The sequence below is a fragment of the Erpetoichthys calabaricus genome, chromosome 8 (assembly GCF_900747795.2).
Source record: "Erpetoichthys calabaricus chromosome 8, fErpCal1.3, whole genome shotgun sequence".
NCBI lineage: Eukaryota > Metazoa > Chordata > Cladistia > Polypteriformes > Polypteridae > Erpetoichthys > Erpetoichthys calabaricus.
The window spans coordinates 59,313,784-59,340,954 of record NC_041401.2 but is presented as its reverse complement, the minus strand read 5'-3'; the positions used below and the strand labels follow the sequence as shown (position 1 = coordinate 59,340,954).

Below are 27,171 nucleotides of genomic sequence, written 5' to 3'. Positions count from 1 at the left end.
TTAATCCCAATGGAAAATTCACTAAGTCAAGGCCTCAAACTCCAACCAATTTCACTGCAACCAGATGCTTAATTAGGAGCCTATTCTTGTTGTTAATTAAATCCATTCTTTAATTCCATGGCTTGTAGCTGCTCTCATTACGCAATAGCATACATTTTCGAAATTGTTGATTTTCTCTTTTCTACGAGCACTGATAAAATGTTTTGGAGACCTTCACCTTTCTTTATTTTCATATACTGTTTGAACGACACAGTTTGTTGGTCATGTTTTGGCTCATTTTGTATCTCATTATTGTCTGGCTGCTAATTAATGAAAAAGAAACAATTAAGGTGTCTGAGTCTTCAAGAGCAACTCAAATAAAATGAATTCAAAAGAAATTAATTAGGAGCAAAAACTTGTTACTAATTTAGAAAAGGGTTAGAATGAAAACCTGCAGCCACTGGGGCCCTCCAGGACCGAAGCTGGGGATCCCTGATCTAAGGTATACAGGTAAAGTTCAGGATCTGTCGCGCATTCATTCTCTGAAGGTAGACATGCCGTTTAACTTAACGCATACGTGTTTTGTTTGTCAAAAGAAAATCAATTTAGAAAAGATGGGGATGTGCCAGGGTGGCACAATGGGTAGCGCTGCTGCCTCGCAGTTGGGAGACCTGGGTTCGCTTCCCGGGTCCTCCCTGAGTGGAGTTTGCATGTTCTCCCCGTGTCTGTGTGGGTTTCCTCCGGGCGCTCCAGGATAGGTGGATTGGCGATTCTAAATCGGCCCTAGTGTGTGCTTGGTGTGTGGGTGTGTTTGTGTGTGTTCTGCGGTGGGTTGGCACCCTGCCCGAGATTGGTTCCTGTGTTGGCTGGGATTGGCTCCAGCTGACCCCCGTGACCCTGTGTTCGGATTCAGCGGGTTGGACCATGGATGGATGGATGGATGGGCCATGCCCAGGATTCCAAGATAAAGAGGAAGTAAAACAGCACAATCCGATTCAGGGAAACCTATTCCAGGAGCATCAATCGCATGGAAGAAGCGAATCCCTGGGCGGGACATCAATCTATGCTACGCAAAGGAAAACTTGAAGGTTTTTTTTTTTTTTTTTTTTTTAACAGTGTGACCCGATATACAGCTTATTGAGATACATATTTTCAGATGAGGAAAACATTTACTTCAGTCTAATAAAATCGATGATTTTGGCGCCACTGTGAAGTGATCCCTTTTAAAATAATACTTATTGGCGAGCACTACACAGTTTCGATTTAATTAAGCAAGTTTTAGATTTTAACAGATAATCTCATAAAACTGGTATTTTGTGTCAATCTCTTTCTTAACTGTGGACGATTTTTTTTCTTTCAGTAGTGGAGTTGTCAGGAGCGCGCTACCTGAGCGGCTGTTCCAGCTGTCATGCCCTTCCTCCCCCGGTGCTGCTCACAGCAGAAGATGACTAGGCGGCATTCTACAGATTTCCGCCCGGCGCTCGCGCCAAGGCTAGTGCTCGTTTTGCTGAGCGCGGCCCCGACACACACATTCTGTCTGCTCCATCACGGCACCGCGCTTTTGCGCACAAGTCGAAGAAGGGTGGGGAAACGGAGAAAGGACGGCCAAACCTGAAAGTGCGGCTTGTTCAGTAATCGTTAGGGTGAGCGATCAGAAAGAGAGGTAAACACGGCAACAGTAGACGGCATGGCAAGACGCCGAACTGAAGATATAATAAGATGAATTCATGCCACACCGCCGGGCTGACTTGAGCAGCCGGAAAGTATGAGGTGTAGAACTCTGTCGAATTTTACTTTTAATTTAATTTAGACAGAAGGCTAATTAGTTAGCTGGTTTCTTCTGCAATAGTTTGGGGGCTAAAGAAAAGCAAACATGTCATTGAGCAGTGAAACCAAGAAGACAAGTCGCAAGACTGGCGTGAATTTCTGCGACACTCCGACTACGATCTCCTCCGAGGAGCCAGTGGACGCGCCCTCTACTGTCAACCAGGTGCTCCTGGAGCTGCTGGGTTACTTTGGGAGAGCTTTTCTTTACCTGTTCCCTGTCTACCTGATCGGCTACTTGGGGCTTAGCGTATCCTGGCTGCTCTTTGGTTTGATGGTGTGGACTTGGTGGAGGCGGAATAGAAAGTGGAAAAAGTCCCGTTTAGCGAGGGCACTGGAATTTTTAGAAAATGAAAAGCAACTCATTATCGAAGGAATCAAAGATCTGGACCTCCCTGCTTGGGTAGGTATCTCACAGTTATCGGTATTATAAAGTATGAACAGATGTCGGGTTGCCTTCAGGAGTTTACAAACTGATGGTAAAAAGTCCTTTAAATGTGATGCTTGGCTGTGATGAAACATTTTCCCTACGTTAAACATGTCAGATGGTAAAGACGCAAGGATGCGGTATGACAACACGTTGCTTTCCCTCTCTTTTTGAATATTCACCACATTTCAAGACAGGTCTTAGTACTTGGAGAATAACGAGGACCCTTCTGATATTCGATTCATTTATTTGCTGCTAATAGGCGGCATGTAGGAGCAGTTATTTATTTTGTGGAGTAACATGCAGAAATTCTGCATGATTGGCAGGGTATAAAGTATGTAATAAATGTGTACATTTCCCCTATTTAAAATAGATGTTAAATTTGCAAGAAGCTACTTGTGTTGGAAATTTGAAGGTATGTTAGAAATTAAAAAAAAAAATCTTTGGGAAGACAAATGCTAGTTTATTTTTTCTTTTAATAATTTTCATGAACCTATTTGCTGTGAATAGTCAAGAGTTTCAACATATGACAGGCCATAAAATACTGCAGTAAGCATACATTTATTAATCTAACGATTTTTAAATATCGACTGTTCGTTTTTTATAATTGCAAAGGTTGTGAAAATGCTGATTGCCCATTTTTATAAAAAGCATCAATATCATTAAAATGCATTTGTTCCACTTGGGAATTCTAAAACTGTGATTGTCTGAATGGTGTCTTTGTGGACTAAGGAAATGTGCAGAAGAGAATGAACTCTAGTCTTGGCACTTTTTACAGAAGCTTTATTGTTCTATATAGTGCATCTCAGTGGCACACGTTCGAACTAAAACAAGAGGTTTTGTATGACATTTAGAGATCTCGGAATACATTTTAAATGCACTGATAGATAGATATCCTAATTTTAAGAATTCTATCTATCTATCTATCTATCTATCTATCTATCTATCTATCTATCTATCTATCTATAATATATGTGTGTGTGTGTATATGATATATGTATATGAATGTAAAAATAATATAATATAGATAGGTAGAGATATAGATTATAATGTGCATACACACGCTGTACATGCATTTTCAAGGTCTTTTAAAATGATATCCCGGACACTTTCACATAATCGAAATGTATGTTAAAATCTCTGAAATGTGTTTTGAGGGGTCTTAAAATAACAATATTATGTTAATTTTGATGTATCTGAAATGCAATTCAAGATGTGTAGAAATCACTTTCTGCAAAAACTTTTCCATTCCTTCATTAGGACCTCCTGTCATTTTAAGATATCTTGAGATTTGTTTGAGATGTATTGCACGGGGAGCTGTTTAAATGTATCTGGAAAAAAAATTCAGATATATCTGAATGATGAGGATGTTATTGCAATGTATCTTGAAATATAATCAAGATCTTGTAATAATTTCAAATTGTAGTTCAGTTATTTTTTTGGATATCTCATATTTATTTAATTTCCTGATATATTAGCAAGGTGTTTCTGCTCTATTTGAAATATTGTAAGCATATTTTACGATGTGTCAAATTTTATTGCAAATACATTTTAAGATATATTGTATTTAAAAAGGCAAAGGTTTTTTGAGATATTTGAAAATCATTTTTAGGTTTCACAAATGTATTTCCAGATATCCTGGGATAACTTTTTTTTGCCCATTTTGAGATATTTTAAAGTAGAAGGATAGTCCTATTGACAGAATGGGAAATTTTACACAACATGATTTTGAGATATCCTAAAATGGATTAGAGATTGATTTTGAGATATAATGAAATGCATGTTATATCTCAAAAATGTAAGTTAGCTTGTGAAGGAACCTATTTTGAAATATCTTGAGTTTAGGATAATCTGAAAAGATATACTGTAGTTTAAAATGTGAAATTCCTTTTGAGATATTTTGGGTTGACATAGTTTTGACTTCACGTTAGCCAGCTACAAGGCAGTGAGTCTCAAATTAGGCAACTGATAAATGTTTTGGTTTCTGATATTTTTTTGTATATTTTCAATATGGTATAATTGGGGAGAAATTGACTTTTGTTGTTTTCACTGCTGAAATATATTTTTGGTTTTAGTGGCACTTTAGGAGTTTCTTTAATTTTTATAGCAAAAGAGGAGAAGGGTTCTGTATAGTGCGGGGTTGTAATGTTTTATGTATCACTGTTTAGCTTTTTATTGAAAGTCATTTCCAAAAGAGATGGATGATATTGTTGTGCTGTGTATAGTATTCACTGTCTGTTTTATTAATTTGTTTTTGTCACTGTGATTGTGCAATATGTCTTTAACCTATTGTATATATCGTTTCCTTAAGGAGGAAACACGTATAATTATATTGTAGTATGTTAAAAGCCAATACATGATAGCTCTACTTTAAAGTTGTGTTTGCAGGTCACCAGGTAACTGCAGCTAAATTTATGTTTAATGGTTGTGGATCTTTAATGTCAAAATGGAGAAGCCAGGCTTTTGCAGTGCAAGCAACTAACGAAAGACAAAAATGTTTTTCTCTATATTTCGTCTTTCTAAACAGGATTATCATATAAAATAGACACATTTATATTCAGTCTATATACGCACCACTGAACTAAATCTTCATCTGGCATAATTTGTCTCAGTTAATTCTAGTTTACAAATGTATTTAAAAACTGTTAAAGACATTTCCTTTGGAGATACAAAAATCACTGTATTTTGACATAAATAGAAACATTAAGTCACACATTATGCAGCAGTAGCTTTAGCTTGGCCTTTTTTTTGCTTAAAATACGTTGTTTGAGAAAAATGTAAGTCCATTAATTAAGATTAGCACTTCGACTGTTCCACAAACTCCCTGATGGCTGATACTTTAAAATGAAATTGAAATTTGTTTACTTTTAAAAGTCCTTTTTTCTGTTTTTTGATTAGTGACTGTGTCGCCAGTAATGGTTTGTTTCATAATTCCCCTTGGGATTAATAAAGTATCTATCTATCTATCATTATAAGTGGGCATGACTTCACTTTAACCGTACTATTCATTTTGAGTAGTCCGTGCAATGCCAGCTCGACTGACTGTAGCTCAGGTTTCTTTTAGATACTAACGAAGAAGCCTGGAGCTTCATTTCCCATCGGCTCATTTTGTAAGTTATTCTTATTGGTCAATAATGCTGGAACAGTTTCTCCAATTTTCATTCAATGATGTATACAATTTTTAGATCTGCTACATTTCCACAAGGGCCCCTGTACCAGAACCATTATCTCACTCCACCACCACCTCTACATTTTTTTTTTTTTTTTTTTTTTAAAGTATGAAATTTGACCAAGTACTTCTGATATTAGTTGCAAATAGCTACACATATCTTTGTCCTGCAGATTTCATGGATCTTGATGAACTGCAAGTGTTAAAATTTTAGATGTTGTTGAATAATTTCAAAACCTTTCAGGCGATGGCAGTTTACATCTGTCAGTTATGACTTGTGAATGCTTTTGTGTGTTGCATGGCTCTGTCCATTTGTTTCACAGCACAGTCAAATACAATTTTATTGTTATGCCCATTTTTGATTTTACTGTCATTATACATTCCGAAATTGTGATCTGGTGCATGTTTTGAAATAAAATATAAAATGAAAGATTACTTGCAAACTATGGTCACCATACTTGGCTAACATATCATGGGTGTCATGCTCTAAGGCTTAGCTCCTCTTAGGCCCTTGAGTCTGACATTGCATACACATAATTACATTTGTGTCTGTTCCATGGGCTATAAATACAGTAGTTGTAATAGATATAAATCAGTGTCAAAAGAAACATGATGTATGTTGTGATCTGCTGTTAGGCACATGCCACCCAGACACACCCGCCATAGCTGGGTCCTTACAGCATATCAGTATGAACTTACAGGAGGGTACAATGTAGATCAGGACAGGCTCATTTGGAATCAGTTATATTATGATTTACTTATTTGAAATGCCTACCATTTGAATCCTATGCTTTTGACCTATATAGTGAATTAATTTTATTATGCAAGTATGTTGTGAAACTGAATAAATGTACTACGTAAGCAATTTTCTATTGTTTTTTGTGTACGAAGAGAATATTTTAAATTAAGTTGCAGTTTACTTTTAATGGTGGTATCATTTTGATACACAGTGAGAAAGCTAAAAACAAATACTAAATGAATTTCAATATATAATGACAATTTTGAATTTGTTTTTTTACTGTATAAAGAAAGCATAATAGATCTAAATAATGAGTGTTAAGAAGATAAGTAAAGGTTGATTTTTGCATAATTGTTATTTAAAATTGTAACATTTATATTAATAAATGCTTATAGGTGTGGTTTTATGTATGTAATTTTGTCATTTTGGAGTTGGTTACTGCTCTGAATTTGATGTTTACAGGACATGGCCCAGCTTTCTATGGACATTTATTGAATATGGAGATACAGAAAATACATTTATAGTGAGATCTTTTTTTGTGTGTATGGTCTATAATTGTTCCTTTTTTCTGCTGTAGAACTGTGCACATAAAACTGTGTGGTTGCTTCATACATATTGTTAATGAAAACACTGATAAACTGGTGTATCATAAATAGTTTAATCCTATAGAAGTTTTACAGCAGGAAATTTATATGGAAAAATGAAATCCATATTTTAGATTAAAAGGCAAAGAAGTGTAACAGAGCTAATGTAAGCAATCCTCTAAAGTACCTAACAAGTTTAAAATAGAACTTATTTGGGTAGGCCCGCACAATATCATTTTAAGAAATAATGTTACATAATGCTTAAATAAACAAAGAAGGTTGTTTTAACTTTATATATGGTAGAAAGAGAGAGGGAGAGACAGCTGAATATGCACACAAAAGGCAATGAAAAAACACCTGGAACTTAATATTTAGAACTGCTTATTCCTTATTGCTGTCTGTTATAAAGGACATAAACTTATGAGATGTATTTACTGTTTGAACAATGAGATTATTTTTGAAATCTCACTTTAATATTTCATGTTTTTTTATTTATTTTTTTTTTTATAAGAGATGTGAAACTTTTAGTCTTTTTTCACACACCTGTTATTTTTTGGATTTAACAGCAGCTTTGTCTTCCTTGAGCAGGGTAGACTTTATGATGCGACTGGGAACCAGTGAGAGATTCAGCAGGCATGTAAAAGACAAAAGAAAGAATAGTTCCCAAATTTGGAAGATAAAATATTTAAAAAGGCATGTGTTTTAACAGCAGACACTAGTGTCTAGTTACAGTAGCACCAATAAACAGAAATAATGTAAAAGTTTGCCTTTATCCTAATCTTGGAACCACAAGTACAAAGCAATAATAAATCCTTAAGCTTTATCTGGTTTTTTTAGACATTTGACAGTTTCTGGTGAGAGATTTTACAGATACAAATGGAAGGATTAATTTCTTCATTCTCTATGCCTCTCAGCTGCATGTTACACCTTTCTGTTGTATTTTACTCTCATTTTTTTTGTCTGATCCATTTCTTATTCTTGCATATGCCAACACACCTGAATAATAATGGGTGCATAAGACTATCAAGGTTTGCAAAGTGAGTTTTTGGTCTTTCTTCATGCTGACCTTTTTATGAGGTATTCCATGATGACCTAACAAGATGTCACCTTATATAATTTAACAATGTTCCTCTCAGTTGTAGAGCATTTTTAATTTGCGTATGGTAAGCAGCCCATATATATTTATGACTATACATATACGGTATGGATAGCAGCTTGAAGCTGATCCTCCAGCTTGGATGTTGGATATCTCTGGGTCCACGGTTTTTCTGGCCGATTCTCCAGTTAACTGTAAACCACCCAATCTCACTAAGATTGTACAGGTGGCAAACCAGCTGAGGGTAGGGAAGGATGCAAGGATCTGTGGTATTCGGGGTGAACTTCTCCATGTTGGTGGTAAGGCTGTCCTCCTGGCATTGCAAGAAATCTTTGCTTCCATTTCGGAGACAAGCACCATTCCAACTGACTGGAAAACTGGACTTTTTTCCCTGTCTGGAAAGGGAAGGGTGATCGCCTGGATTGTGGCAACTACAGGGGGATAAAGCTGCTGTCGGTGCTGAGCAAGGTCCTTGCTAGGGTCATCCTCAATAGGATCCGTGATAACTTGCTCACCTACCAGTGACCGGAGCAGACTAGTTTTATACCTAAAAAGTTTACCATTGACCGCCTCCTGGCACTGAGCGTTCTCATGGAGCGCAAACACGAATATGAATATGCAGAGTTTCTTTGCAGCCTTTGTCGATTTTCATAAAACGTTTGACTCAGTTGATCGAGCTGCCATGTGGGACATCCTGAGACTTCGCAGGATCTCCTCAGGGTTGGTCAATATCATGGCCAGCCTGTATACTGGTACTCTGAGTGCTGTGCAGAGTGGAGGCAGAACCTTTGCATTTTTCCCAGTTGCTTCTGGGGTCCGTAAGATTTATTTTCTTGCTCCTACTCTATTCAGTGCTTGCATGGACTGGGTGTTGGTCAATGTTGTTGGGTCCAGCAGCAGTGGAGCATCTGATGGTGAAACTGAGCGAGGAGTCTGAGTGTCTGGGTGGGGGGGGGGGGGGGGGTTCATAACATTACTGGAAAGGGGTGTATGGTGCTCTCGATATCTGTGCAAAATGACAAAGGTCCAAGTCTTTAGAATCCTGGTGCTTCCTGTCTTACTATACGGTTGCAAGACACGGATGCTATCCAGTGACATGAGATGAAGACTGGACTCCTTTGGTACAGTGTCTCTTCAGAGAATACTTGGGTATTGCTGGTTTGAATTTGTGTTAAATGCGTGGGTTACTCACGATGTCCCAAATGAGGCACATTACCTGCATTGTGAGGGAGCATCAGTTATGGCATTACGGCCATGTGACACAAATACCCTAGAGTAATCTGGCTTGCAGGATCCTCATTGTGGAGGATCCGAGTGGCTGGACCAGGCCAATGGGATGCCCATGTAACACCTGGCAGCGGCAGATAGATGGTCATTTCCAGAGGGTGGGACTGGACCGCTTGTCTGTGTGGGGGATTGCCAACCAAGATCCTGAGCTGTTTCATCATGTGATGGGTGTACCAGTGCATGCTCCCCAACCTGACCTGACCTGACCTGATATACTTTTTATATATACAGCATGTGTATAATATAATATGGTGTGTGGGTATGTACTTTGTATACAAAATATTATTTTCCTATTTTAATCTGCAGTAAAATAATACATATATATAGAAATAAAGATATATACTGTGTGTGTGTGTGTGTGTATATATGTGTATATATAATATATAATACTGTGTATATATTTCAAATAACTGATTTCTGCACTTTTTTAACTTGCTGCTTTGCATTTTACTTAAGTGCATTTTGTAACGCTTCTTGTGAAGATATAAACTATGAAAGATGGCTTAGGGTTAGATGGACTAAGTACTTTCTTCAAGATATTATGCTCAAACACTGCACTTTCAGTGAAGAATTTTTATACATGACCAAAAAAATGAGAGAGAAGATTTCAGAAGAAATCCAGGTCAACAGAGGAATAATAAAAAACGATCCCGTTGTTGACCTGGATTTCTTCTGAGGTCTTCTCTCTACGTCTGATGACATGCAGTCAGGATAATTGATGACTGTAAATTATACTGGTTTGAGTAGGTTCAAACGCATGCTTAAGTGTGCTCTTTACTGTCCATGGATAGCTAGTACTGTTTGGTTATGGTGTAAAAATGTAAGGAATTTAGAGAAAATCCCAGCATTTAATATATGAGATGTAAAGGAGCGTGGTGCTTCAGGCACAAATTCATTGAAGTCATGCAAGTATTCTTGTTCCTTTAAATTTGCTCATTTTTAAAAAGTGACTAAATGTATTTTTTGTGACTTTTTAATTCAAATCCTCTGAAAGTAAACATGTTGTAAATTATAGAAAAAAAATCTTACGGTCAAAAGGATCTTGTTGCTTCATTTAAAAATACATTGTGTGGTCATTAAGATTTTGAGCACTTCTGATGTTTGTCATTTGCTCTGACCAGCCTGTTGCTACAAGTGATCCTCAAATACAGATAACTGCAGTAATTTGCTTTTTGAACATGATGAAAACCTTCTTTTTCATAAATTAAAGTAATTAGGCTACCAATATTTTCACTATTTTCAAGTTAATACATTTTTGTACTTTGTGGACTTAAATTGTGTTTGTCAATGTATACAGTGAAAGTAAGAATTGAGTGGTGTCTAGCTTTTGTCTCAGCAGTTGTAGTGAATATGCTTTCAACTCGCCCTTGAATTGTAAAATGACATTTCTTGGTGCAGGACTACCTGGCTGTATGCACTGCAGCTCAATAACATTTTGCAAGTAATAACATTTTGCAAGGTACTATGTATCACAACGTGTTTAACCAAAAATTTGCTTTCTTATGCACTTTAAATTGATTGGTTGATTGAACAAGAAAAGGAGCAATTTTATTTTTGTTGTTCATTATAGAATTCAGTCTTAGAAGCTGGGATGCATTCTGTCTTTTTTGTGTATATGGCTTAATTACAATTTTTTGTATTCTTCTGAAGGAAGAAGAACTGTATACAGTTTGCCTAATCTCAATAAGTTAGAGATCTGAAATATGAAGAAATATTATATATTTATATATGGTTTGCCTATTTTTGATCAGTTAGCAATATGAAATGTAACTATCTACATTTTTGTAGTTTATTCTCTTACAAAGATAAAACAATTAGGAAAAGGGCAGTATAAACAAAACAAAGTAAGGATCTCTTCATCTTGTAACATTTATTTTACAAAAATATTAGCATTTTTCACTATCTTGCTGCCTTCTAAACTTGTTTTATTGTGCTCCACAAGCCTTCAACATTTTTCATTACAAGATCAAGGGTACCCAGAGCGTTTTTTTGGGTTAATGAACTCAAAACAGGAGCCATTTGTAGACAAAATGCTTACCATGCCAGGTCATATGAGAGAAACCAATTAAGAGACACGTCTTTAGGATTTGGAAGGATACCAAAGTGAACGTGATATGCTTTGTGGAGTTATGCTTGCACTTGCAGTATTTATGTGGAATGCATCCACTAATTTCCAGTTTTGTTAGAAAGTAAACGGACTTACCATTAATGCATTCTCAATTAACTCTCAATTTGTATATTTTTCCAATTATCTATACCTCATTTGAAAGTAGTGTAACCATCATTACATATTGAAAATACAGTACATTCTTGGCTCAAACACCTGAGTAACTGCTAAACTTGCCTAACAATATGAAATGTGGTCCGCATTACACTAATTACCATTTTAGGAAGTTACAATATTTTAAAGACCGCTTACCTTTTATATTTGATTTACTTTGCTTTGTGCTAGGGGTCTTTTATTCCCATGTCACTAAACTCTAAAAGAAAATCAAGCAATGGATGCAACAAAATTGTTTAGCACCTAAGTGGTGTCTGTAGATGCAACTGAGACAGAGCTTTCTGACCCTTGGAAGTACATTTCACTCCAGAATGTCTTGAGATTTCATTGTTTCCTGCACAGACTAGAGGCATGCCATACCAGACGGAGCAAAACAGCCACAAAATATAACCATTCTTCCTCCATTTTTTTTACAGTAGATATGTGTTCCTCTGTTTAAAAGCTTTGTTTTTTGCGTCTGTGGGCATGGAGCTGCCATGACTTGCCAAAAAGCTTCAGTTTTGTCTCATTTGTCCAAAGGACATTCTCCCAGAAGCACTGTGTCTTCTTTAGCAAATTCCAGTCTGGGGTTTTTTTTTTATGTATTTCTTTCAACAGTGGTATGTCCTGCTGGATGTTCTTCCATTGAGTCCACTATCACTCAAAAAGCGACAGATGGTACAATCAATCACTGATGGACCTTAACCTTGGAGTTCAGCTTGTATCTCTTTGGAAGTTGTCTTTGGCTTTTCGTTTTTCATTCTCGATCATTTCTGGGATCGATTTTCCTCTTCCAGCCATGTCTAGGGAGGTTGGCTATAGTCCCATGGACCTTAAACTTCTTAATGATATTTGTAACTGTTGTCACAGGAACATTGAGCTACCTGGAGATTGTCTTATAGCCTTTTCCTTTAACAAGCTTGTCTACAGTTTTCTTTCTGATCTACTCTGGCAACTCTCTCCTTTGCTTTCTTTGTTTCATGCTCAGTGTGGGACACATGACGATCCCAAAAAGCAGAGTGACTACTTTTCCTCATTTAATAGGCTGAAGGACTGATTGCACCATTGAAAACTTATATGATACTAATTAAAGAAAGCTAATTTGAAAAATCGCTCTGATCCAGTTAGTATGAGCTTTTCTAGGTACCAGCAAATGTGTCCAGGCTATTTTAGAATATCTTTGTAGAATAAGTAATACTATATCTCTTTCTACACTTGCTTTGCGTCACTCAATGAAATATCAAAGGCATGCAGGTATACATGGGACAATTTGCTTTTCATTTAATCACTTTTCAGGAGGAGTACAACACTTTTTCAATGAGCTAATGTAAGGGTACCATGTCTGTATGTGTCAATGTGGTTATACAACCTCTAGGCAGAAAACAATAGGCTATTTTGCATAAGCTTTTCATTTTTTTTTCAATGTGATAAAGTAGTAAGTTACTTTATCTGACTTTATTACTATTACATTATTAATCAAAGTAAGATATTAGCTCACACCTCCAATGACAAACATTTTCAATAATATTTATTGGCATATTAGAAGTATATCAGTTTTTCTTTTTTGAAAATAATTTTTTTTCTGTGGGTACAGATACAGTGCAATAAGCAGTTTAAATTTATTTTTGTGTAGTTAATTTTTATATCTCCATTATTAATGTACAATAATGGCTCAAATGATCTTAAACTACATAGCCCTCTTGTTGAACCGTTTTGTTTCCTTTAAACATTTTGCCAGTGAGTCTGATCCCCATTGGATCCTGCCAGTTATTCAACTAGCCTAAGTAGTTTCTGGGCAAATTCTTCCCCTGCATTGTTTTGAATTGTAGGAAAGATTTGTATTTTTGATTCATGTACTACTGTACTTCATTTTTTCATTTGCTAAAGAAAAATTCCATCAGTGCTAATAGTATACAGTATTTGAATTGTGCAAGGAGTCTTTCTCAGAAAGTACGAATCTGGATTTTTTAACCTGCAGTTGAGAGCATATTTTTCTAACTGGTATAACACCTTTGTGTTGGTGTGTTGTGTAAGATCTAGAAAATCTGAGAAATAATGTACCGATCTATTGTGCCAATTACATGTCAAAAATATTCTTGAGATGTAAAAATTAATATGCATAAGGAAATTTCATGAAATTGAAAAATACTCTTGGATGAATGACCTAATGCATTGATGGGCTTATCCCTATATGTGAATGAAATCTCATGACACACACAGCTCCCCCAGTGCACAAATGTTTAATGTCTTATTGAAGCCAGGTGTTGGTTTACAGTACATTATTTAAATTTCCACTTGTCAAACAGCTACTGGCAAAACACAAAGTAAAGAATTTTTGAAAGTAGAGTATAACAACAATGACAGTATTATTGTTGGTTTCCATAGGAAAACATATAAACATTTTTTGGCTTGTACATCTTTTGGAGCTTATGCAGTAAAGTCTTGGAGCTTCAGTGAAGTTAATTAACTTGCTTTTATGAAGTGCGATATAAAAGGAGCATCAAGTCTAGGACAGTAAAGGGGTGGATAAAAGGTGATGTTAAACATACAATGGGGTATAGAGCAAATAACATTTACTGTCAGTGATGTTTGTATGCACTGTGTTGTAGAACTAATAGGTATCTTGCATTGTGTATGAGTTGTGATTACAATATCTTAAGATTACATCTTGCCTGAAGAAGGGGCCTGAGTTGCCTCAAAAGCTTGCATATTGTAATCTTTTCAGTTAGAAGGCAAGCAAAATGACACCTTTTATTGGCTCACTACATTCATAATGGCTAACACGGTACAACACCCTAGTACTACAGTATCTTAAGGTAAAGCTCAGTGCAACTGAATACCCCCTGACTTGGTCTTTATCTAAGCCAGTTTGCTTAGGTATTGGTAAACAATGGAAACTCATATGTGACCAGGGTAACCTGTCTTTGTTTTGTAGTTATAGATATGATCATAGGTAGTACAGTTCATGCTTCGTGTTTGAGTTTGTGCTCATTCCTGATAAAGATTCTGAATTGAGCAATGTGTTTACTGTTCTTGCACACTCGGTCTTTGTAGGATTTCATTTTTTATTAACCACTAATTGCTTTTTTATAGTATATTACATACTGTTTTGAAATGATCTGTCACGGTTCTGCACAATGTCATTAATTAAAACTGCTGTGATACAAGTATTTAATACATTTTCAAAGAGTTTAGAATTTTTTGTTAATTATAATTGTACATTGTTCCAAAATGTTTACAGTGAATATTCTATTTTCATATTTTTTAAATAATACAGAGATAATACAGGTTAGTATGTGTATAATTTGAAACATTAACCATTTATTCAACATTAGATCTTCCATTACCATATGTAAGTTTTGTTAATTTTCATATATGTCATTTCATAATAATTTCATTTGACTTGTGTTGATTTTTTTTTAACCTCTAGACAACAAAAGCATGATTTATGCCTACTGACCCCAAGGGGTTTATCCGCTAATGTAATACGTGCGTTCAAAGCTCTCCTTTTCACAAAACCTTGAGAAAATGGGAATCAGTAATACAGGCATGTGGAGTGTTGTTTTATGCTATTTTGACGTTGCTGATCATGAATATGATCATATTTTTGAAATATGATTCTTTATGGCGGCACGGTGGCGCAGTGGGTAGCGCTGCTGCCTCGCAGTTGGGAGATCTGGGGACCTGGGTTCGCTTCCCGGGTCCGCCCTGCGTGGAGTTTGCATGTTCTCCCTGTGTCTGCGTGGGTTTCCTCCGGGTGCTCCGGTTTCCTCCCACAGTCCAAAGACATGCAGGTTAGGTGGACTGGCGATTCTAAATTTGCCCTAGTGTGTGCTTGGTGTGTGGGTGTGATTGTGTGTGTCCTGCGGTGGGTTGGCACCCTGCCCAGGATTGGTTCCCTGCCTTGTGCCCTGTGTTGGCTGGGATTGGCTCCAGCAGACCCCCGTGACCCTGTGTTCGGCTTCAGCAGGTTGGAAAATGGATGGATGGATGGATGATTCTTTACTGGTGGTCCTAGCTCACTAAGGGCTGCCCCCAGAAGGTTAAAAATGTAATTTCAAGCATAAGCATGTGGGGTATCATTTTAGACTATTTCAAGGTCAGTAATTACGAATATGTTATTTTTAATCCTTTACTATGAACCTCTAACAGAGGGAGAAAAATGACAAATTTCTATTGCAGTTATAAATATTTAAGTTGATTGCACACATTTTAAAATTTCAAGTATTTGATGCAAGTATTCTTGTTTTATTTTGTACTTCTGCCTCAGGAAGTAAATGTTTGTCAACACCCTGAAATACAACTTTACCTAAGACTTTTTTCTGGCATTACATGGTAATTAACAGCACATTTTTTATTATTCAGAGAATATAATCTACTAAATTTTCTACATGTTTCTGAAAATTTCAATAACTTTAAGTTATACTTTATTTTTTTAAGTAATGTTTATTACACTGTATAGTGCCTTTCATTATGAATAAAATTACATATTTTGGTAGAAATTAACATTGTGGGACGCTTTGTAATTATCTCTGTATTTGACACTATTTTAATTAATACTCAGTAGCTAACTGATATGTGTGAAATGAACTGTTTTTGTTTGTGCATATATATGTGGAAGCATAAGCTCTTCAAAAAATCCTTTTAAAATTAAGGGATAATAACAACTAATATGCCCTTTATAAAGAAATCGGGACATTAACGAATGTCACTGTTGCCAATTTTAACTCTGTGATACCTGCAGAAATAAGTTTTAAACAAAAACATTTCTTAGCTTAGCAGTTTTGTTTTACTGTTAAGCTAAGGCTTGTAAATGTAAATTGCCCTTTGACTTATTGTACTCTTAGGTTAAGCCAGCCAGCATGTAAAAGGGTTTGGCTTCTGTTGTTCAATTATTTACAGAATAGATTATTTTTCTGAGACAATTTAAACCATTTCCAAGGTAGTAATAGTTTAATAAAGGGGCCTTGTACAGAGTATAGATGCCCTTTTCGTACTATAGTGGTTTTATGTGTTTTCTATTTTCTTCTGCCATCTTTAGTTGTTAACTTCATCAAGAATATGTATGATGTGTCTTTGTAACTCACAGGTTGTGTAAAAGCACATAGACAAACATTTAAAGTAATAAAAATATTTGTTCTGTTGTGGTAGGTGCTATACTTGATATTTTACTAATTTCTCTGAACATAAAGTCTTATGGTGACATAAGGTATTATCTGTCATATATCTTGGGCCACACTGTGCATAACTTTTCTGTTTTGCATATGCAAGCTTTCGAGGCAACTCAGGCCCCTTCTTGCCTGAAGAAGGGGCCTGAGTTGACTCGAAAGCCAAGAAAGGGGCCTGAGTTGCCTCGAAAGCTTGCATATTGTAATCTTTTTAGTTAGCCAATAAAAGTTGTCATTTTGCTTGGCTTTTCTCTACATTCATAATAGCTAACACGGTACAACACCCTAGTACTACTGTTTTGCATATGATTCCTTAATTTAATATGTTGGGCTATATTTATATAATTGTGTTTACAATTGTGGAGAGGCATGTAATTGGACAGTTTTTCATAGTCATGAGTCATTCATTAAAAAAAAAAAACTTAGGAGACAAGTCAAGGTAGAGTAATCAAAATGAATCCCAAACTTGCCTATTGCAGTACAGTAACACCTTTACTTTCTTAACCTTACTATATGCTGAGTAACAGTTTATACAAACCTCTTTTTGTACTGCAAAGATGAATAATATCCATTGATCTGGATATAGGTGTCTTACCTCTTTACAACATTTGTTCTCCAAATATCCACATCAGTAAGGGGCAATGGATAGATGAGTGGACAATCACAAAATTATCCATGATACTCTGCCATTATTGAATGTGTCTTACAAGACTACAAGACTGAATAGGCTACAGCTGAACCAGCCACATTTATTCTTCCTTTTCAGTATTTTTGCACTGACGCTTTACTATGCTGTTTCGTGCTTTCTGCTGATGGTGCCTATGGATTTACTGTCAGGTGATCTGACGGCTGTCCTATAAAGAAAGAGACCAGAAATCCTCCAGTAGAGAGAGGGGAGAGGGTGCGTGTTCACAAACAAAACTTAACAGAAATACACTTCTCCCTGCAAGGTATCCCATAATACGGGCATGCTGTTATTTGTTATCATTGTAGTTCCTTACAGGACATAAGCCTGCTACTCATATAATGTGCTCATTCTGAATCTGATTATGCATTTAAAGTCATTTTGTTCAAAAATCACTTTCCTAATGGATTTTTGAAAGTTGTTTAGCAACTTAGTAGAGGCACCATAGAAATTCCTAAGATTTTTTTTCTGATGTTTAAATTTTTTTTATTTTTTTTTACATTCAAACTGTACTCTATGCAGCTCTCATTTCAAATTAAAAAGAGTGTACTATTTTTCATATAGAGACTACATGAATTAAACAATGTTATTAAAGTATCTAACATGCACCAGAAGATGCAAGTAATTTATGTTAATTCATTTCAAAAATAATCATTACATCTTCCGCGCTGCTTTAAGTTAAAAGGTTGTGCTATATGGAAAGATATTATGTTTACCCAGTTTCAGCATTATCACAACTTTCATTTCATATGTAGTGTATCTGCAAACAAAAGTTAAGAAAATATTAAATATAAAAGCTGTTTTTAAAAAAGAGACATTTATGAAAGGGATGAGGGCATGTAACCCAGTATTAGATAGATTGGCTGTGGATAACATTTGTGGTAGGTACTGGATTTAAGCAGGGATAAATGAAGCATGGTTTTGAGGTGTGAATAACATATATAATACTATAAAAGCATGCAATGTGGAAAGCTGTCAGAATGTAATGATGGCGACATCATGGCAGCGATGCTCTTTAGCCTGGCTAAAGAAGATCTTTGCATTTGTACTCCATGGCAGAGGTCCAGATGGTCTGCTTAGGTTCAAGTCTGGGATAAGCCACAATGGGCACAAATAACAAATCTGGTGACTGGTGTACTACATGTTTGTAATCATTAATCACGTAATAAACTATTGATTTTGAACTCCATTGCACTGAGTTGTAATGCTGCAAATAATCTATCTTCTGAATCAATCACTGTTTTAATATAGAGCTATTATTATTCCCATCTATTTATTTGTTTAATGTAGTGAAAAAAGATTTTCCTTGCTATGCATTTGTCCTTACTTATTAAGTATATACTTGTCATTTCATCCTGTTCTTGAGTACAAATAATTAGGTTTCCCTTTCTGATGAACCGATTATGTCAGACTTACAATACAAAAGCAATAACTAAGCAGACCGACACCGCAAGATCACAACACTTAACACTGCTGCCAAAGCTCAACATTGATAATGTTTTCAATAGTAAGTAGAGTCTGATCATGGCTGATTCATTGGTCTTCTACGGGAGGAGAAGTAGTCCATCATCAGAACACATCCCGGCGAATTCTACGACTTGCTGGTGCAGTTGGTTGTACAAGGAGCTCACAGTGGTCCAGGAGGGACTGTGTATCATGTGCCAACTTCTGTACTGTTTGTGAGAGGCAGTTTAATTTCACTGCAATACTATTATACATTCTTTTGTCATAAAATTGTGTTCCATTTCCTAATAGGAGAGGGCTTGACTACACCCAGCTGCCATTGTCAGGGAGTGACAGTCATTAATCTGGCCAGCTGTTTCCCTAGACCTGTTTTCAACAGAACATGTGTGAGAATTTGCTAGCTACAGTCTGATGCAGTCTTCATAGACTATTGTCTCCATGAAGGAGCAGTTGCACAATGTGCTCTTGGATGTGCCACAGGATGCCAGTCAGTACTTAACATTCAATGCCATATTTGATAGTTACTTGTAATGTCCAGCCATTGAGGCTTTTACCAATACCAGTGGTTCACCTGTGTAGCTCCATTCTGGACTAAAAAAAAAGGTATTTGTTTTCTGTGCTTTTGTAATTGCGTCTTACTTTTGTTTCACTTATACTATGTACTAACAAACTTTCATAAATGTTGGAGCATTGTTTGTCAGTGTACGTCTTTTTTTTTGTGGTACAGAGTTTACTTTAGTCTAGTTGGTTCATTATACCTAAAAATGTTAACTTAATTCAAACAGATGTGAAGTGTTTTGTTCATTGCTAGAATTAAATATAATGTACAAATACATTTTTGAATGTATACTTTTAATGAGACTGATTTTTCTGTGATTTATCATTTGTTTCTTGTAATTTTGTATATATCTTATTTGTTTTATGTCTTACAAATAAGAAGGAGCTTAATTTCAGGTTTCATTTCTGGTTTACACACAAGCTCCCCACGACCATAACATGGGCTTAAGCTGGTTCAGTTAATAGATGGATGGGTGCATATTTATTGTTAGGACATCATGATGACGGTTGTTCGCTCCATAGTCCTCAGTTCAAATTCCATGTCTGGCACCTTGTGGGGAATTCTCCTAGTGTCTGAATAGGTTTTTTGTGAGTACTCCAGTTTCCTCCAACATACAGATGTCCAACTCTAAATTGGCCCAGTATGAGTAAATATATTTTTGGGTGAGTGAACCCTAAGAAGGACTACACCAAATTCAGAATAGCTTCTTGTGTTGTAGTTGGTACTGCTAGGATAGCCGAACCCTGGAGTAAGGAGATTAAAAACTGAATACATTACTATTTATAAGGAATATATTCTATCCACAGTCAGTTTATAGACAGAATTGGAATATTGGGTCACACAGTTAAGTCTGTGGTTGGGACTGAACCAGCAACTGCAATGCAGAATACAAGTATATCACCAAACACAAAACTGTCTAAAAAAAATAAAACAACAAAAGTGCAATTGTATAGCATTTGGATAAAGTTGTTTACTGTTGGCTCTGTTGCAGTGCATATGGGAATTCCTCATAAATGCTGCCAAACATAACATTACTCTCAAATTTTAAAATAGGAGAAAGTAGCCAGTAGTCAGTGAATTAGTAAAAGGCATTACAGTTGGTCTCCATGTTTACTCTGTTTAGGCCATTTTCTTCACAACCTTTTTTCCTGGTTTTATGTGCATGGTATCAGATTGCCACATTTAATACTGCAGTAAAATCCACCTACATATGCCATGATCATGCAAATATTAAAAATAATTTATAAAAAAAGGATATGAAATGGAGGTTCAAACATTCTCTGTAAACAGTGCTCGATTTGTGCTTGGGGCTTAGCTGAACTTAAACAGATGTATTTTTTTTTTTTTTTACCTTGTCTCTCAGGTATCAGCCCTATAAGCAACTGACTTTTCTGATACACATTTTGTTCATCAAATTATTTCCTTTTTTTATATCTAGCTATTTGATGATAAGTGGAAATTGAAAGACAATTGTGTTTTGAATAAAAACCTTGACAACCTCACAGTTTGTATTTCCTGGTGTCCCAGTTTTTGTAACACAACCGTATTTGAATACATCAATAGAAGATGTGTTTTTAAACTGTAGTCTTTGCATGTGTGTCTAGGTGATAAATGTAAACTTGGATTATGTGCTTGGAGAGAACTAATAGCCCTTACACACATTTTTCCCCATGTTACTGTTCTTCTTAATAATCTATTAGACCTGCCAGTAATCCTCACCACTCCAGACACTAAGGTTCCAATCTCTGCAAGTTCACTGTCTGCTGTGTTTGCATGTCTTTCTCTTATTTTTTGTGTTAGTCTGATTAACAATGCACATTGCCCGAGGTATCTGTAATGAGTCGCAAACACATTTTTTGCAATGTCTATCTATCTATCTATCTATCTATCTATCTATCTATCTATCTATCTATCTATCTATCTATCTATCTATCTATCTATCTATCTATCTATCTATCTATCTATCTATCTATCTATCTATCTATCTATTACCAGGCAAAATGGAATACTGATCTAACATTAAAGACACCATGCTGTTGATAAGTAGAAGCTGACACTGTCTACAAGATTTATTAATAATTGAAACTCATTTCAAATACATAAGTCTGTAGTTGAAATGTAAGTTACTGAACCAGACCAGCAAGACTGAGGCCAGAATCCCAAGTAAGAGAACATGTTTTGTTTTTGGTGAAATTTATGAGTTTGTAGGATAAATGTATTCTGCCTATGAAAGCAGTTAACTGACAACTCAGAATAGTGTTCGGAGTATTGACAATATAGGTATGTTTGTCTGTATTACCCAAGAGACTGTTTATATCTTTTAAGTTGAAACATAGCTTTCCTGTATGAGTGGGCTCATGATAGTTTTCACATTTTACAAATTACTGGAATTCTGAGGTTTGTCTCCTATTTCATATGCAGGCGTGACCCCACTTTGCTCTTTATGTCCTGCAGTATGTTCAATTTGGCTATTCCTGCTAATATGACAAAATTTTACATTAGTAAATATAGTGTTAATAGGCAAAATGCACACATTAGAGTTCTGTATTTGGTCCATAAGAGTTTTGTCACTCTCAAAAACTGCATTGCCTATGTTTGTTTAAATCTTTAGGCTTATATTTAGCTATGAGTGACTCAAAATAAACAGCAGTAAGTGAAATTTCCATCTCTTTAATTCAAAAGAGATATTATTTTAGTATCTGATAACAGTGCCGCTAACTTAATCTGTAATGTGCGGAAATTAATCGGTATCCTATCTATGCAAACGTTTGGCATTATCCTTAATTCATCCTTAAATCTCAAAATGTTTAGTCACAACATTTACCCAATCTTTTTCTACTCTTTCTGTCTTATGGTAGTGCTTATTTTAGTCCACTTTACTTTCTGGATCTAGAAATGGGATTTCAACCAAGAATTTGGGAAATTAGCATCACCTATAATAGACAGTTGCCAGACCTGAATTGTGTTTTACCATAATGCTGGATATTTGACTAAAGTTCTGTAAGTTGAAAACCAAAAGTGAAGATGGGTAGCCAGTAGAACTATGTCAAGTACATTTGACTTGCCTTTTGCTGATTTTTTTCTGTTTTAGTAAACCAGAAATCTGTTGTAACTGGAATTTTGATTTCCACTCTACTATTGTTTGCTGTTGGCCTTACCATGATGTATCTATTCTTTATCATTTACTGATGTTAACAACTTTGAGAACCTCAATCCAATCATTTTTTGTATCCTCTCATCTAGTTCAGGGTCTTGGTGAGATGATAGCACCAGCAGGCGCAAGGTGAGGAGCAATTCTGCACACTGCGCCAGTTTAAAATTACAAATTAGTCTAACAATCTAATTATTTATAAAAAGTATGGAAAACTGCAAGTTACAGGGCACCACCTTTGCCATTACTCAAACATGGGAAGTCGCTACATCTGTCATGGTCAGGGGCTATCACCAGACTCTGAACCTCTTTAACTGTCTCAGGACGCACAAAGTATCTCTAGAAATTGATATTTTCTAGAGGCTTATGTGTCATAATTAAGAGTTTTCGCTTACTGTGTCAAGTTTTAGTTTGGCAGTATGTCTACTAGGGTAAGAAGGCACTGCAATGGATGGTGTGCTCTACTTCATTGGTTGTCACCACTACACTGAGGATTTTCTTTACATTTGCAGAATGTATGAGCTTCTTGTTCTTGTGGCCATAAAATAAAGCATTATGAATATTATTGAGTATTATGCACAAATTTCAGATTCACACCCATGATGAAACAGGAGGAATGTGCAAACTGGGGGGAAAAAAAAAAAAAAAAAGATAATGGAAAAAGTATTAGCACCTGGATGCAAATCCAGTAGTCTAGATCTGTGAGGCAGTCTCATTTTTATATATAAGCTATAGGTATCTTATACAGTGCATCCGGAAAGTATTCACAGCGCATCAATTTTTCCACATTTGGTTATGTTACACTCTTATTCCAAAATGGATTAAATTCATTTTTTTCCTAAGAATTCTACACACAACACCCCATAATGACAACGTGAAAAAAGTTTACTTGAGATTTTTGCAAATTTATTAATAATAAGTATTCACAGCCTTTGCTCAATACTTTGTCGATGCACCTTTGGCAGCAATTACAGCCTCAAGTCTTTTTGAATATGATGCCACAAGCTTGGCACATATAAACGTCTACGGGTGAAAGTGTGTGTGTCTGTCTGTCTCTCTGTCCGTCCTGGAAGTGCAAGGCTACAGCATGAAGCTCAGAGAAAGCGACTCTGTCACCAAAGTGAAACCGCTGAGAAAAGAGAAACACATTTAGCCGGTAATACACAAGCGAGGCAAGCACATTGGCAAAACAAAACCTCCGAGGAGAGAGAAACTCTGTTAATATCCGATAGACAATGGAGGCGAGCACATCGGCAAAACAAAATTGTCGAGGAAAGAGAACCTCACTTAGCTGCTAATGCACAACTGATGCGATTGATTGATTGACTGAAGTGCCAGAATCCATGGTTTCTAGGAGCCCGGGCTTTTTACAGCATGGGCTTACACAGCAAGTTAATATATATTTTCTATGTTTAATTTTGTGGTTTTACTTAATGTTGTAGTTTGTTTCAACTATTTGATAAATATATACACCCCTCAGAGCTTTATTAAAGTGAAGTATGGTTTATAAAATATGTATGGATTTGAATTGAATGAAGAACAGGTGAATCTTGAGCATGCATGTCAATAATCAGATTTAAAGCATAATGGTGGATATGGACAAAGGGAATTGGACACAGCAATACTAAATAAAATTGTGTTAAGTTTAGTGAAAAGAGAATTAGGAAAAATTACAAAATGAGGGCTAATGAACAGAGACTTGCATTATTTGTAGGAACATTGTGAGTCTTGTACCCACTCTTCCACCTGCTTAGTTTTATCCAAAATTCTTAAAGGATGAAAAAAATCCCATCACAAAAATCACAGTTGACTTACATTATTTGACTTTATTTAAAGGGAAAAACACATTGTATGTTTATTTTGGTGATGCTAACTAATATTGAGCAAATGGCACTCTGCTTCCATTAAACTCTGTGTTTTTGCTAGGACCAATTTGAAGCTGTTTTCATCAGTTCAAATTTCATTACAAGTAACTTTTCAGAGAGTTGAAATAAAAATTAAGTATAATCAGGATCAATGAATTCATTAAGAAACTAGTAACTATGTTCCTAGACTGAGTGTCCTGTCCTAAACATTTCTGTCTGTAAAATGACCTGCAATATGAATTTATTTATTATTACAATAAAAACAGTTCTGGTTCAGTTTTGTAACTTTGATGGGGTTTTGTGTTTTTTGTTTGTTTTTTTTGTTTAAGATATCTTCTGCTTTGTGCATCATTTATGATGAAATGATTTTACGATTGCATCAAACATTTAGTGATAAGCGTAATGTTAGCTGAGCTGACTCCTCCACCACCAAAGTTGTGTAATGTGTGTTGTTCTACAAGTGAAGAAATCAGATAAGTGAATATAAGTATAGAACTTAAGTTATTTTATTCTATTCCTGACAATAAGCACAAATGCCTGTTATTCATGTTACAGTAATGGTCATTCTGCACCCAAGACCAGATTTGCATTTCTTTTAAACTTTCAGTAGTCTGTTTTTTCCCTCAAAATGAAGGTTTATAAATGATACTAAAACTGTTAAATAAATCCATTTTTGTGGCTACTAGCACTTCAAGAAAGTTGTAAAGACAACAGAAAGGGCAATATTTTAAAACACAGGAAATAACTGTTTAGTTGTTTCTTACTGGAGAGTAAACAGTTTCTTGCTTTAAAAATATAGATTTTTTTTTCTATCATTACATTGACTCTGTAGTTGAGTAATATCTGGGTAAAGCAATATGCTGTCAGTTACTTTTGAGTATTGAGCAGACATAACTATTACATTCTTTGCATTTTTATAGACTTCTGAAAATACACTGTTGCTTTGCTGAATAATACATTTTAGGAAAATAGTTAACTGTACTTTTCATATTAATAGCTATTTACATATGTAGTTAAATGCAGTAGTCATAACATTAACATTTTTTATTGTTTAGAATCCAATTTACAATAAATGGCTATAAAAACAATAATTATAGTACAAAATAAGTATAGATGTCTAAAAAGGGATCGGCATGATGGGTCACCGTTTAATGCAGCTGCCTCTCAAACCCAGCTTTAGTGTCCACATCCCCTGCTGGTCATTGTCACTGTGTATTTTATCCAAATCTTCAGGTTTTTTTCTCACATCACAAAGGTGTGCAGCTTAGGTTGATTGGTGACTCTAAAATGTTCCACTGTGGATGTGTGTATGTGTGACAGCAGTTCTTGTAATGCAGTGACACTTCATCCCAGGTTGATTTCTACCTTGTCCCCCATGAAACTGAATTAGATTAAACAAATTTCAAAATATTATATTACTGTGCTAGGAAAAATGAGCTTGTACCTTTTATAATACCCGAGTCCTGCTTTATCCATAGTGTGCAACAATCAGAATCATAATGTGCTGGTTTGGAGCACACTGTATGCTCTGCCTAAAAACATTCATTATAAAATGTTTTATTGTAATAAATCCTTGAATTACAACTTTTGGATATAAGAAAAAATGCCATGTTTAGTTTGCTTTCTTTCATTGCTTGTCCACAAACCTTCTCCCTTTCCAAAATGTTCTGCAACTGCACTGAAGAAACATGGAAATATTTGTTAGCAACAACTATTTAGTCCAAAAATGGCTTAGCCATCTAGTTGATTTGCTTTCATATTTCTTAAATGACTACAAACTAGGAATGCCAAATGAATGAGAAGATTACAAACTCTTCAGAATATTAACATTTAATGACCTGACATTTTGACATTATTTTTTTTTATAAACATTTGATGGTAAAATAACAATATTATACTAGATCTAATAACATTTTTTAGTTTTCGTAAATTTTACTGATCAAATTCAATTTTAACATTTATTACCACAGCCGAGATCATTACATTTTATAACATTTGGCACACCATTTGTCCTGTAGACATCTTGAAGATTATTGGAAGTAACTGTTACAACTTAAATGATACTCTGTCAGATGATAAGGATGAAATTAAAGGTGAAAAAGGGACACAGTTTTGAAACCTAAAAAACATTTTTCTTTATAGCTGGTAAATGTTGGTCAGTGAGAATTTCACTGTACTCTGTACACATGACAGGTAAATACAGGTAAAATCTCGTTACAATGAATCTGGAGGAACTTAAAAAAAAAATTTAAAAAATTCGTTCTACTGATAAATTTGTTATAATGGAATTCTGTTTACAGTATTTAATTTTTTTATGAACATAAAATTAAACATACCTGTATTTACTTCTTTAAATAGTCTGTTACTTTTGTCTGTACAAAACATTTAGTTACTGACGTTAGCAGTGCGTCTTCTACTTGTTTCATGGCGTCATAAATGTCATCATTTGACATTTGAACATGTCAGAAAGTTTTTGATGCGCTCGAAAGCAGCCAAAGCTTCACCAGCACTTGTTTTCTCCTTGGTAACTACAGGTATATCTTCTTTATCATCACTATGACTCGCTCCTGGAGCTTCAATGTTGGTCACACTATTCAAAATTTCTTGATCAGTCATCTCACTCGTGACAAGTACCTGGTCATCAGCGGTGACAAACTCATTGAAATTGAGCTCTGCAGGGATTCCAGATGACCTCCTTGCAATAGTAGCCCACAGCTCACGGACTAATGTGTCTTCCACAGGATCTTCCTCATCTTCACCGCCATCTGGGTTGAAAGCCATCTTAATTATGCCACTCTTTTTCCAGCACTTCACAATTATGTCCTTCGTGACACATGACCAGGCACTAGCGATCATTTCTATGGCTTCCTTCACGTTAACTTTAGGCTCACTTTTTTCGCAAGCATTTTATAGA

The 27,171-nt window shown here is 35.6% G+C and overlaps 1 protein-coding gene across 1 annotated transcript in view; it reads left to right on the top strand.

The window, feature by feature from the left end:
• Nucleotides 1-1,457: 1,457 nt before the first annotated feature.
• esyt3 (extended synaptotagmin-like protein 3) overlaps nt 1,458-27,171 on the top strand; it is a 107,588-nt gene continuing 81,874 nt past the window's right edge. Inside the window, exon 1 of the mRNA XM_028806578.2 lies at nt 1,458-2,206. Coding sequence (XP_028662411.1) covers nt 1,853-2,206 — 354 coding nt within the window. The 5' untranslated portion in view covers nt 1,458-1,852. The remainder of the gene's footprint in view (nt 2,207-27,171) is intronic.